The 14,342-nt window shown below is 46.7% G+C and overlaps 1 protein-coding gene across 4 annotated transcripts in view; it reads right to left on the minus strand.

Annotated features, from left to right (window-relative positions):
- The window catches only part of Nav1 (neuron navigator 1), a 266,750-nt gene that overhangs the window by 37,278 nt on the left and 215,130 nt on the right, over positions 1–14,342 (minus strand). For all 4 annotated transcript variants that reach the window (XM_031383782.1, XM_031383771.1, XM_031383749.1 and 1 more), the window contains 4 exons: positions 3,685–3,823; positions 3,086–3,383; positions 1,398–2,091; positions 542–976 (listed from right to left, as the gene is read on the minus strand). In XM_031383782.1, coding sequence (XP_031239642.1) covers positions 542–976; positions 1,398–2,091; positions 3,086–3,383; positions 3,685–3,823 — 1,566 coding nt within the window. The remainder of the gene's footprint in view (positions 1–541; positions 977–1,397; positions 2,092–3,085; positions 3,384–3,684; positions 3,824–14,342) is intronic.

The raw sequence follows: 14,342 nt of genomic DNA on the forward strand, positions 1-14,342 counted from the left end.
AGAGAGAGAGAGAGAGAGAGAGAGAAAGGCAGGTGAGCCCATTTTGGAGTTTGGGAGCATAAGTCTGAAGGGTCTATCCTCTGGGGACGGGACAGCAAACTATGAAAGTCTATATGAACAAATAATAAAGATGGTCACAATCAAATTTCTGACTCAGAACTTGGGAAGTACTTGAAATGGTAAATGCTTTCCTCCTGTTAGGAGTTAAGGTGTAGTTATAGCCATTTAAAACGTCCTACTATGGAAGGTAACAACCAGGATATGATGGAACGGAACTGATTTTGCTCTTGAACACAAAAGCTAGAAGACGAACAAAACTAATTATGAGACTTGGGAGACGTTCTAACTTTCTGTAAAGCTTTCTTCGTGTACAAGATGAGATGGAAGGATAGACACCCTACGTTTCTCAGGGAGTTGCGAAGGAATTAAACTATTTAAAATGTGAAAAAAAAAAGAATCAAAACTCAAGATGTGGCAATGAAGGGAACTGCTAATGGTCACGTGAGTCTGAAGCAGGCTTAGCTCTAGCCCCACCACATACCTGTCCAATTGTCCAGCCCTGGGGCTTCCACTCCAGGGCAGCTCTTCTGTGTCTTCCTCTGATGGGGCAGTAGGTGGGGTGGGGATGGGGGCGCTGCTGGGGAAGGCACTGGGCAGGCTCATTGGCATCTGGAGGGACTCCATGCTCCTGTGCAGGCCTGAGAGTTTGGGGTACATGCGGGTCTCCTTTGGGACACTGAAACCGCTCATTAGCTCCAGGCCCTGAGAGAAGCTGGCTGAGTTAATATTGAGGATAGGTGCTGGGCTGGGGGTGAAGCAAGAAGGGAGAGGGGCCCCAGTTGATGAGCTTGTAGCATGCAGATCTGGGACCTTTGAAGCATGGGTGTCGCTGGAAGATGGTAGATCCAAACTGTTGGAGTTGACCTTGTCTAGATTGGCTATCGAGGGTGGCTTGACAAAGCTTTTAGCTGTGGCCCTGAGAAGAGTGAAGAGGAGATACAATATTCAGAATAACAAACTACAGGCAACAGGCAATCTTTTTCTAGTTCTCTTTTTTTTCCTGGCCGCCTACTCAGCTAAAGGTTTACTTTGATGCTGCTGGCAAACCAACTGGAAGGAGAATTCAACACCTGACTTAGAGCATCTTCAATCATAAGGGAGACAACATGCACATTTGGGGAATGTGCAGATACACACAGCAAAATCACATGCACAGGCACTAAAGACAGAGCATTGACACGGGACGGTAGAGACAAGGTGAGTCTTCAGAGAGAGAGAAGATACAGAGGAGAGAGGAAGGACCCATTCAAAGGTCTAGAGATGCAACAGATAGGCCATGCCACATCTAGTCTAAGGCTGGAGGCACAGGAGAGGAAGACATTGCCCAGGGTGGGTACCTGAGGGGGGTTGGTGGCAGCTCTGCTAACTTGGTGGCTGGAGGGTGGCTTGCTTGGTTCTTGGGAGTACTTTCTGGGGAGCCTATGCTCTTCAAGGAGATGTTGTCTGAGTCCAGGGCCACAGCCTTGGCTTTGGCCTTCTCCTTTTCCCGATCTGTCTGATTGACCGGGGCTGGAGTGGTCCGACCACTGGCGACCTTGGAAGGTTCCTTCAGTCTGGAGGGTGTAAGGCCACCCTGCTTGGTGCTGAGGAGGCTGGGGTCAATGCTGCTGCTAACGGGCCGAGGTCCACCACGCCCAGTCACACTCATAGAACTGGACTTGGCTGGCCTGGGCAGGCTGCGATACTGGATGTTGGACCGTGCTCCCGGAGCGAGAAATCCGGGCTCGACACTGTTGGACACATCTAAACTCGTCTTGCGCCCGTTCACTGGCTTGACAGGGATCCCTGAGGACTTCTGGATCTTGCTGAGAGTGGCTGAGCCGCCAGTCTGCATGACCGTGGCCGTGCCGGTAGCAGGGGGGGGCTTCTTATAACCAAAGGATCCTGAAGTAGAGGGCCGAGCGATGCCCGAGGGGGGCTTCTTAGCATCACTCAGACGGTCCCTGCCAGCATCAGAAGAGGAGCGCTGTAGCCCAGTGTTCTTCACTGCTAGCTTGCCCTTGTCTGTAGCTTTGCCTTCAGGCTTGCTGCCTGAAAGAGGGAAGGAAAGAGAGGAGGGGTTGCTATCATGATATCTTAAAAACACCTTTTCTTCTCTCTAGGGGAAAAGGAGCAATTGTCTATATATTATAAGATCTAGAGGCCTAAATATGGGCAGACGGGTATTAGATAAGCGGATACAGTTTCTCTCCAGAGGGCCTGTGGGAGGAAGCAGGCTTTTCATTTAGTTTGTTTTTATTGTTTTCTGTAGGACAGTTTGTTTTGGTTAAAATGGCAGAGGCGACCACAAAAATGATCAAGAAGGAAGTGTGTTTAATAACTAACTGGCCAAGGAGGAACAAGGAGGGGATGCAATGAATCAGACGAAGCAATGTGTAGACACCAGAGGGAAATGTCAATTAAAGCTATAAGAGACCCACGGGGTAAGCCCTGCAGACAACGTACTTCTGTTCTGATGTTACTGCTGCTGTTTGGCATCTTAGGTTTTTGATACATGGATTCCCTGTGTAGGCCTAACTGTCCTTCAAACTCGCTTTGCAGACCAAGACGGCCTTGGACTCAGAGATCTGCCTGCCTCTGCCTCTCGAGGGCTGGCGTTAAAAAACATGTGCCACCAAGCCTGGCTGTGCTTCTTTCTGTGTAGCCACTCAACATATGACTTCAGGAGGACCTCCTTGAGATGCTAAGACGTACGTATCCCTTGGGGAAGGAAAGGACGAAGCCAGTGGGAGCCATTTGAAGGGAGGTCAAACCTGTCCCTGGGTTCCCTGTCTTCCTCCTGTTTATCCTATCAGCTGTGAGGTTGGAGCTCAGCCAGCCGACCCCTGAGTCAGTTCCCACATTTGTAAAATAGTAGCCTCTGTCTTTCCTAACTCGCGGGACTATCCTATAGATCAAAAGGGACACTGTACATTACAGCATTAATGCAAAAACCCTTCCTATATCATGCTAGAAGTTTGTGATCATTAAGGAAAACCATCCTGGAGAGGACTTCCCCCTTGTCCTTCCTGTATTTCCCGCTCACCTGCGACTTTGAGGGCACTCTGGGCCGTGTGAGTGATGGGAGAGGTGACAGCCACCGGTGGGGTCTTGCCCTTTTTCAAGGACCCTGGGTGTCCCAGACTGATGGGCTTCTTCAGTTCTCCACCCTTGGACGCGTCATCACAGCTCTCAGGTCGCTCTCTCCGCCACTTTGAAGTCCCAGGCTCCATCTTCAGGCTACCGCTGTCGTACTCCAGTTTTTTAGGGGTCTTCTCCTCTGACTCACTGAACCAGTTGAGGCCACTCTCTGCCAGGGAGCGCTTCTCTGAGTCCGTGCGTAGCTAATGAGAGGGAAAGGCAGAGTAAGGCGCTTAGAGAGGGTTGGGGGGAGCACGGTGAGCTAAAGGGCCTTGATTATCCCATAACTAGGGTTTCCCTCCGTCCCTAGGGAAGACAGACACTTTATCTAATCTCTAGGATACTTTTCCTTCCCCAATCTATCATTCTAGATAGGCGGGATTGGAAAAATACTGTCACAATGACAACATTTACACCTCTACGCAGGTCCTTCCTGGTTGATTCTGTGTTTCACCTTGACCTTGGAGGGTGGGGATTGTCTAGAAGTCTTGCAAAGTCACATACCACTATTGTGGAGCTCCGGCGGGAGGCAGTGGGAGTGGTCGGGAGGGAGTTGAGGGAGGAGCTGGCATTGAACTCTTCAGAGCTGAGGTTGTCCGAGGCATCGCTGAGCCCACTGCTGATGGAGCTGCTTTCATCCCAGCTGCAGGACAAGAGAGAGAGAGATAGGTTAACACTGACGCCAGTGCTCGAAACAGCGGCACATACGCACGATGAATGGTTTTACACTATTCTTCCAAAAGAAGGTTTGGGGTTAGTCCTGGGTTTTCCAATAATTCGAAGTGTGACTTAAACGTTCCCATAATTTGATCTTCTTTTATAAAAGGAAGAAGCAGTTGATACTTAGCAAGGGACAGTATTAGATTTCCTTAGCAGGAAGCTGTTATAAAGACAAGGAGGGCCTGTTGAGATGGCGCCATGGGTAAACCATGCGCTCTGTAAACCTGACAACCGGAGTTCAAGCCTCAGAACCGGCATAAAGGTGAGAGGAGAGAGCCGACTCCATAAAGCTGGCTTCTGACCTCCACATGTGCAGTGTGGCATAAACACGCCTTACACACAACAGCAACAGACAACAACAAAGGATAAGGCATTTTTAGATCCATCTAATTATATAAAACCAATTTCAATGTAGACAGCCTTCAACCTTACAATCTTGTGTTTCTGTTCATTTTTAGATATATTTTCCAGGCATCCCTGTACTTTCAAAAATTGTTTTCTGGTTTTTTAAGACAAAGCTTCTCTGTGTAGCCCTGGCTATCCTGGAACTCACTCTGTAGACCAGGCTGGCCTCAAACTCAGATACACCGGCCTCTGATTTTAATCCCGAGTGCTGGGATTAAAGGTGTGCACACCACCACCTGGCCTCTAAGACTTTCTATACCTAGTAACAGAGGTCAGGCAAAGACTTCTCTGGTTTTGTTTGTTTGTTTGTTTGTTTGTTTGTTTTTGCATGCTGGAGGCTGAACCCAGCAGGGATTTCTGCATTCAAGGTAAGTTCTCTACTGCAGACTTCTCTTCTCCAACTCACACTTCTCTTTTCTAGAACTTTTTTCTTTTTTTTTAATATTTATTTATTTATTTTATACATAGGAGTACACTATTGCTCTCTTCAGACACACCAGAAGAAGGTATCAATCAGATCCCATTACAGATGGTTGTGAGCCACCGTGTGGTTGCTGGGAATTGAACTCAGGACCTCTGGAAGAGCAGTCAGTGCTCGTAACAGCTGAGCCATCTCTCCAGCCCCTCTAGAACTTTTTGATCTGGTCCTTCTCTTTGTCCCCTGGAGTCCGGTTCTGCTCTAAGCCTGCTGCTTTTCTGATAGAAGGGCCAGATTCCTTAGTTCATGGCTAATCTAAAAATATATGTATCAGATGTAAGGTACTTAAGAGAGATGTGTCCAACATCTATTCTTAAACATTTGTATCTGAGCCCCAAGGCCTGTGTTCAAGATGAACTTAACTATACCTTGCTATCTTTGTAGCTTGGTCCATGTACCCTCCCTCTGTTCAGTTTTTAAGCTTAACAAGTTGTAGTCAGGAACTCTAATTTTTTACAGCAAGTTTATTCTAAATATCTAAACCAAACAGCAAGTTTTGCATGTCCACCACCTTCTTGATCTATCTTTGAAGGCAAGGCTGAGGCTTCTGTTAGACCATGTTCACTAGTATGCAAGTGTGTTACCAAGGACGGAGCTCAGGGACTTACATATACTAGGCATGCTATCTATCACTGAACTATAGCCCCAACTAAGTAACTTTGTTCCCTCATTTCTCTTTCTATTTTTTAAAATTTCAAAACACGGTCTCACTAAGTTGCCCAGATTAGCTTTGAACTCACTATATAGCCCAGACAGATAGCCGCCTTCCTGCCTCAATCTCTTGATTACTGGCCTGTGCTACCTAGCTTGGCAATGGTGACTGTTTGTGAGCCCAAAATTTGTCTCTTAGGACTCTTCCTCAAAGGTCTCCTGTTTTAAGCTCTTCCTAAAGGGATCTTTAACTTTCGCTTTGCCTGGAGAGTCTTGAACCAAACACAAGAGTTCCCTAAACTCTATAAGCTCACTACACATGAGTGTCTGTTTATGCTTTTGGAATTGATGTCTAAGTCTTATATCTGTTCAGCGTGGGTCTGTTTATCAGCTCACGCACGTACAAGGCTGGAGATTGTGCGTGCGAATTTGCCGGTAAATGGGATAGGTTTCTTTTCTGATTTATTTTGACTTTCAGATCATGGAACAAAAATCAGACATACAAGTCATTTATGAGCCTGGCCTGGATTTCAGCTGGCTTCCCTCTAATTCATGTGCTGGGAATAAGAGAGTGGGTGGTTTAGCCATTTGGCTTGGTTGCTCGGTCGTGATTTAGCCAAATACATTGAGAAACAGCAGAGAAAAACATGGGGATTAGGAAACACTGCAAAGTTATTTAGATTTTACTACCATTAAATATAGCCGTTACTGAATGACCCCCTGTGTCATATATTAAGTCTCCCTTTTATCGGGGTTGAGATGCCGCACAGTCCTTTTTTTTTTTTTTTAAGGAGAAGGGTACGGAGGAAAGATCAATGCTGACTCAATGGTCCTATCAACTCCTCTAGGCTCAGATAAGATCTCTGGCAGGCAAACAAAGGAACCATTCACAGCGTGTTCTCTTAGGTCAGAGGCAGAGGAAGCCTGCAGTACTGAATCTTTCATCTGAGATTAATTATTGGTAATCAAGGGCCTTCAGCAGGGATAGCTCTCTGCAGAAATGTAAGACTGCAGCAGCCCAGGGATCCAGATCGGACCCTTGCTTGCTGGCCATTATGACAAGACCAGCGGGGAGGTTTCTCTTTCTCTTATTTGCTTATCTATTTTATGCGTATGGGTGTTTTGTCAGCTCGCATGTCTGGGCTGTGCAGTACTTGCATGCATAGTGCCCACAGCATCCCAAAGGAGGGTGTCAGGTCCTGGGGGACTGGAGTTACAAACGGTTGTGAGCTGCCATGTGGGTGCTGAGGATTGAACCTAGGCTCCCTGGAAGAGCAGCCAGCACTCTTAAAACTCTGACCCACCTTTCCAGCTTCCAAAGCTCTTTCCTACATCGAAACAAAACAAAACTAAAATTACCAGGGAAGGCTACATAGGAGTTAAAATTTTCCCAGCAAATGTGCAGGTTGTGCATAGGGAAATTCTGCTGTTGCCACCTAAGGCTTAAGTATCGTTATTGGAGGTGCTCAGCTGGAGAAAGCAGATTTCTTGTTTAATTTTTTTTTGTTTGTTTTTGGTTTTTTTTTTTTCCGAGACAGGGTTTCTCTGTGTAGCCCTGGCTGTCCTGGAACTCACTCTGTAGACCAGGCTGGCCTCGAACTCAGAAATCCACCTGCCTCTGCCTCCCAAGTGCTGGGATTAAAGGTGTGCGCCACCACTGACCAGCTCTTAAAATTTTTTTTTTAGAAAATTAACATGTGCTATTGCAAAGTGTCAGATACTATAAGAAAAGAAATGAAAAAGGGAAAATTGTTCCTTTTTTCTCTTCTCTCTTTTAAGCTAACTTTTTTCATCGTCTGTGTGTCTATACTTAGATTCACTGCCCATCTCTGCCCTTTAGTTGTTTGTTCTCAGTCTGCCTGGGAGCTGACTCTGTGGTGATGCCCCTACGACCAGACTGGCTACTTAAGCTAGACATGCTCATCGGGTTTTGCTTTCTCTTTTGTTGTTGTTGTTTTTTGTTTTGTTTTTTAAGATTTATTATAAATGAGTACATTGTAGCTGTCTTCAGATGCACCAGAAGAGGGCGTCAGATTTCATTATGGATGGTTGTGAGCCACCATGTGGTTGCTGGGATTTGAACTCATGACCTTCGGAAGAGCAGACTGTGCTCTTACCCTCTGAGCCATCTCACCAGCCCGGGTTTTGCTTTCTTCACGTGCTGTCTTAATGAAGCACCTCTTCCATGAGGTTCCTGGGAACAGTGCTGCAGAGGTCAGATCCCTCTGACAGTGTTTTTTCCACTGCCCTGCATTCTGCAGGCTGGATGGCCCCGGGAGGAAGGGTCTCCTGCCTCTGCCATGCGTCTGCCCAAGGATCGCTGGGATTACAGGTATGAGCCACCTCTGCATTTGTCTCTTGGTCAGTTCTGGGGTCCAACTCTCATCTTCAGACTTTCGTGACAAGTGTTTGTACCGGCTAAGCCCATAGTACTTTGTTCTATTTGCATTGCTTATCCCCAGTTAGTTTGGGCTTCATAGTGAGCCCCTGTCTCAGGCTGGAGTGAGATTGGGGTGAGAGAGGAGGACCGACCAGAAGAAGAGAAATCCGTAATAAGCTATAGCTGATGGGATTCTTTCACATTTTCTCATGTGTCTGCTGACCTGTGACTGTTTCTGCCTAAGACAGGGACACTGTTGTCTGGAAGCTCCGTGCACACAGGGTAGGACTTGCCACCTATGGCTTCAGGACAGTGTGTATGACTGGACTGAGTCACTTAAGTACTCTTCTCTTGGGTTGGCCAGATTTTCTAGAGATGAATCTTCCAAACTCTAACCTGAGGGGTCAAAGTCTGGTGTTCTGCACACTGAGTTGGAGAAGGGGCGTGGAGGTTTCGTTAGACATTCGACGTGCAAAGCTTCCCTGATTCTCTACTGGCTTTTGTTCAAATGCTGTGCTGATTTGGGTTAGAAATCTAAACGTCCATACTCCAACCTCCTGGCCTGTTTTCCTGTCTCCAAAGATGGCCGGCCTTCTGCTGATAGAGGAGAGGAGAGTCCATGTGGGTTTTGCATGTAGGTTAACTAGTCCTCCCGTTTCAGTCTTCCTGCTGGCCCCATTACAGTGGCTAATCCTATCACCTCGCAGACTTTTGAGAGTGGATACAGACAGCACCACTGCCAGACCCCACTGCTGGCTCCTGGTCCGGCTTCACGGCTCACACATCAGTTCCCACCTGCCATTCTCAGTCAGCCTGAATACTCTCTTCACTATTAGCTCTTCCCTCCTTAAGGGTCTTTCCCCATATTTGTTTATTTGTGTATGTGTTCCATGCCACAGATCATGTCGAAGTCAGAGAACATCTTCTGGAATCGGTTTTCCTTTTCCCCGTGGGTTCCGGGGATTGAACTCAGGTTGTCCTGCTTGGCAGCAAGCTCCTTTACCTGCTGAGCCATTTGGCCAGCCCTAGATAGTGTCTATAGTGGCCTCTGACTTTGTGATGTTCTTCAGCTTCCTGAGTGCTGGGGTTATGATAGGTGATATGCATCTGCCACACACACCCCCTCCCGCCCCAAACCCCCTCTGCCTTTCTCTCTCCAAGACAGGGTTTCTCTTTGTAGCTCTGGCTGTCCTGGAACTCACTCTGTAAAACAGGCTGACAGAGATGTGCCTGCCTCTGCCCCCCAGAATGTTAAGATCAAAGATGTGCACCATCACTACCCGGCTTCTCTTATTCTTTGTATTAATGATTTTATGACTTAGGAGAACATTCTTTATTATCATTTTAGTTTTGCGGTAGTTGTAACACATATCAATTGATCAGCAACAAAGTGTCCCAAATGACTTTTAACAGAGCGTGATTTTGAGTGTACGGAGACGATATACCCCAGTGGACAGCTTTTGAATCGCTGAAGAAACAGCAGATCTAAATTTTACAATCTAGTCAGACAGAGACTAAAAGAACCATCTAGAAAATTTTTGTTGTTGTTGTTCAACTAAGAGCTATGGGAGCAAAGTGGCTGGATGGAAAAGGTCCATCCTGAGACCTAAGACTGCTTACGACGCAAGGACAGGAATTTTTTTTTGTTGTTGTTGTTGTTTTTTGAGACAGGGTTTCTCTGTATAGCCCTGGCTGTCCTGGAACTCACTCTGTAGACCAGGTTGGCCTCGAACTCAGAAATCCACCTGTCTCTGCCTCCCAAGTGCTGGGATTAAAGGCGTGCACCACCACGGCCCGGCCCAGGACAGGAAATCTTTAGGAGCGGTTGCACAGTTTACCGGCGAATGACTCAGAGCACCGCACAGTAAACAGCAGCCATTCAAGAGAGCAGGGAGAAAGGGGGGCAGTGCTCATCTGGCCCCCAGAGAGTACAGCGGAGCACAGACCTCAGATAACGGAGAGCCACCACATCTGTTGCTGGCTGTGCAGAATCCCTGTGCTTACTCAAAAGCTCTTTGCTACCTCCCTCCTATTTTTCTATTTTTCAGCCAAAAGACAAACTCGCCACCTCTCTTCACGAACAGTGCCGAACACTGAATGATGTTTGGTCCTCTGACTTCTCCTCACTTTTTTTGTTCCCCAGGCAGATCTCAGGTAGAGACACGAGACCTGGGCAGCAACAGGCTAGACCTAAATCCACCAGGACATAAAAACAGCAGAGAGACTTTAATATCCCTTTACAATCTAATCCTTTCACAAACCCAGCCAACCACCCCCACCACGCAACCGAGGCAGACAAGAAGCTGCGAGGAGCTCCTACAGACCATCCTAAGTCACTTTCATCCACGCTCAGAATAGAAGAGGAAACGACCCGTGAATAACCGCAGGGGGGTCGGGTCAGACACAGGACAGCAAGTTATGAGGGGCAAATACTTTGCTCTGTAGGATACTTAAGTTCCCGTTCGCTATTCCCCTAGCTCCCAATCCTTCTTCCAAATGAGCGCCCCATCCTCCCTCCTACTAGCACCTTCCTACCTGTCTCTCCACTGCTTTATCAGTTACATCTTCAGTGTTTCCCTGTCGTCAAAACAAACAACACTGAAGGAAGCTCAGACTCTTCAGCTCTTGACCTCACATCCGTCTCCTCAACATCCACTGCCCTTGACTTGGTTCAGTGCCTTCTCCTCTCACAGGAACCAGTGTAAGCCTGCCTTCCTTTACTCCACTCTACTTTACTCTGCTCTACTCAGAAAGGCCCTTCTCTACTGAGCCTCCCTCTCACATGTGCCACAGCTTACCAGAAGCCAATTCTCCCTGGTATATGGTGCTTAACAAACCCACCATTAGCTCCTCCCCACTAGTGGTAAAGCCAAAACTCCTTAGCTCACTGATCAATATATCCCTGAGCCACCATGAATGCAGTATGGTGATTAAGAGCACAGAGGTCAGAATCAGACTGACCAATAGGCTTTAAGACCTGCTCTTCCAAAGGTCCTGAATTCAAATCCCAGCAACCACATGGTAGCTTACAACCATCCATAATGAGATCTGATGCCCTCTTCTGGGGTGTCTGAAGACAGCTACAGTGTACTTATATATAATAAATAAATAAATCTTAAAAAAAAAAAAGACCTAACTTTTTGTTGTGTTAAATTCAGTGACCTTCTATTATTTATAAGACACAGGGACTGCGCACAGGGTGCTGGTAGTGCACATTTTAAATCTCAGCACTCTGGAGGCAGAGGTAGGCAGGTCTCTGTGAGTTTGAGGCCAGCCTGGTCTACATAGTGAGTTCCAGGACAGACAGGGCCACATAGAAAGACCCTGTCTCAAAAACATCTCCCCACCCCACTCCCCACCAAAATAAATGCCATTACAAATTTAAGGATAACACACACAGGGAAATATAGAAGACAGATTCATTTCAAACCTTGAAATAAGATTCGTCAAGTTAAAATATTGATATAATATGTATCTATGTATCCCCCCCCACACACACCTCCATTTACACCCTACTTTTCCTTCCCCAAGACTCCTATTAGATGACCAACTATCTCACTAGATCTCAGGGAACACAGTCCTTGCAGGGGAATCTGGTTCTGCTCTCGCAGTGCAATGATTTGGGTGCTAATGAAGATTCAAGTCCAGGCATTGTCCTATGGTTTTCCCATCAGTGGACACAAGCTCTGTCTATCTCACATAGACGTCTGGCCTTTCTTCAAGGTTAGGACCAAATGCCACGTATTCCACAGGTATCCCATGATCCTCCTTGCCAGAAGAAAGTGCCCTCTCTTTCTCCTGCTGTATCTCTTCCTCTAGTAGAGTTCTCTGCCTGGAGATAAGTTTGTACATCTCTTCAGTGAAATAAATTTCTCCGAGGGCTGGGACTGAATCTCGTCTATCTTAAAATATCTTAAAATAGCAGACCTTAGCTCACTTGTGGACTTGAATTCCTGGCTTATCCAAAAGTAGGAATGCAAAACCTCAAGGAAGGGAGGTGACACTTTGGAACTGGTACAGACATGACTAGCAATTTGTTTTCAAATAATCCTTACTGGGGGGTGGTGATGCACAGGCCATAAATGCTGTCTTAGATGTTCCAACTAACTGTTAAAATTCATTATCTTTTCAAGAACATAATTAACCTTTACTAGGTCCATAAGCATATTTATAAAGAGAGTACCTATACCTTTCATTGGCTAATTCTGATATCTTGGTCATCTGCAGGTCTGCTTCTACTGACTATTTTCCTCCTTAGTCATATGTTTCTGCTTCTTTTTGAGTCTTGTGGTTTTGTTTTCTTTTTTTTTTTTTTTGCTTTTTGTTTTTAATTATATGGTGATATCAAATATCTGAACGAACCACAGTCAAGTGGTGTCTAACAGGCACAATTTACCTCGTAGATAACTTGGGTCTGGGCTTTGTTGTAGATGTACTCAGTCAGTTCTCCTACACAGGAGCAGGACAGTCCTTTCAGCAGGACTTTGCTCTGAACACAATGAGACTCTGGAGTAATCTCTCTTTGCCATACAGCCCAGCCACCAGCTTCCTGTCCTGTGATGACATTCACTCCTAGTGGGCGCCTTCTGTACACTCAGTGAGAGCCTCTGGTTCTTTGGAGTCTTTCTCTTCTCTCCCGGCCTGCTCTCAGAGTTCCCTGCACTGTACTATACTTCGAGCCCCATGAAGGCCCTGAGCTAATGGGTGTGTGCTGGGTATTTCTCAGCTTTCTGCCTTGTTTCAGTCTTCAGCTCTCCGTAACAGTGTATGTAGGGAAGACTTCCCAAGAAACAATTAGAAGTTGGTACCCATGCATCATCTGTGATCAGGAACGTCTGTAGCCCACCCATAGGTGCCTCTTAGTTTGTATGAAATTCAGCTATTCTCTTCTCCTTATCCATGGTGGATCTGGGTTCCCGTCTACCACAGGAGGATAAAACCGCCCTGCATTCCTCTCTCCTAAGAACAGCTCACTCCCTTCTGGAACTTAGTTCAATTAGAACACTTGTTCAGGAAAATGGCTCTGTGGGTAAAAGTGCTGCCTACATAAGCCTGAAGCCCTGAGTTCAATTCCCAGAACCCATGTAAAACGCTGGGCATGGTGGCATCCATCTGTAATCTCAGCACACCTAAGGCAAGACGGAGGCAGGAGAACCAGGTATGTGGACCAGAGCCTGGGGTAGTTTTCTTAGCAGAACCAACAAGCAACCCTGCCTGACCAAGGAGGAAGGTGAGAACTAACTCCTTTAAAGTTGCCCTTTGACCGCTCCTCTACTTATGTGATGAGGTGTGCTCCTACCCCCACCCCCGCCCCACCCCAGCTGCTTGTCTCTCTCTCACATAAAATAAGTAAGTTAAAAAAAAAAACTCTCTATGCTACAATGTTTACAATGTTTATCCAGTGTATTCCTGTTAGGTAAGAATGCCATATACTGTGAAACTCTATCATCCCTTACTAAATTCTATCCCTGAGCACCCTTAGAATAAATAAAGCCCTTCATCTAGGCTCTAATAATGGAAACTGATTTCCCATCTTGTTTTCTTGCCCACTTCCTCGCACTGATACCCCAGAGTCTAAGGAACGCTCTGGTGTACCCCATCTCTGCTGTAGCATGAAAAGAGGGACTGAGAAGGGGCCAGCTCTGCCGAACACTGCGCTGTTTGTGTCTGTTGCAGACACATGGTGAACCACGGGGCCGGTGACTCTCCTCCCCTCTGGGAAAAACACCAGCGTTCACATGGCTCTTGGCTGGGATTGGTCACCCCTCCCAGACTTCTCTCACAGTGTCTGCCCCCTACGTTTTGGACCCATAAAACTAGAATGGCCAAGGAGGCCCTTGGGGCAGCCAGAGGGCCAAGGGTGTGGCCTCACTAACTGCAGGGTGGACTAGCGTGTGACGACATAGGAAAAAAAATGATTGCTTTGGTGTAACAGTGAAGTTCTCAAAAGCCACACTTGAGCTCTGAGATGGTTCTTCTGTCCAGAAAATATATGCCTGGAGGATCACTTGACCAAGTTGCTCAAACTAGTGCTTAGCGGATGTGAACCGGGAATATGGAGTCTCCCTTTCTTCGCTGAGTAATTGTTTTAAACACCCCTGGGCCCATTTTGTTGTCTTCTTTGGAATTATCCTCAGGAAGAGTTTTAGACTTGGAAGTCTACCATAGAAGGGTCCAAGAGATAGTTCCAACTTCCCGCTTCCCCATCTAGGACAGAGAGAAGCTGACATTGCCTTCTAAACTCTAAACAGGCTCAAGATAGCTGGAAGTCATTTGACCTCGGATGCACCCAAACTTCAGGCAAGCAAATCACCGAACAATCCCGAAAAGCCAGAACTGGAGTCAGAAGGCTTCTGAGTCTCCACGCCTTTACCAACAAAGTAGCCATGTGTTCTATCAAGCATGCACACATCGGATGGGGTGGATAGCACTGAGTTATAGTTAAAGAGGCAACAGTGACAAAAGAATTTAGAGCATCCTCTCGTCTAGCTGAGCAGGTGGCAAATATAATGAGCCCGGCTTTAGATC

This window comes from Mastomys coucha, unplaced genomic scaffold (assembly GCF_008632895.1).
Source record: "Mastomys coucha isolate ucsf_1 unplaced genomic scaffold, UCSF_Mcou_1 pScaffold1, whole genome shotgun sequence".
Lineage (NCBI taxonomy): Eukaryota > Metazoa > Chordata > Mammalia > Rodentia > Muridae > Mastomys > Mastomys coucha.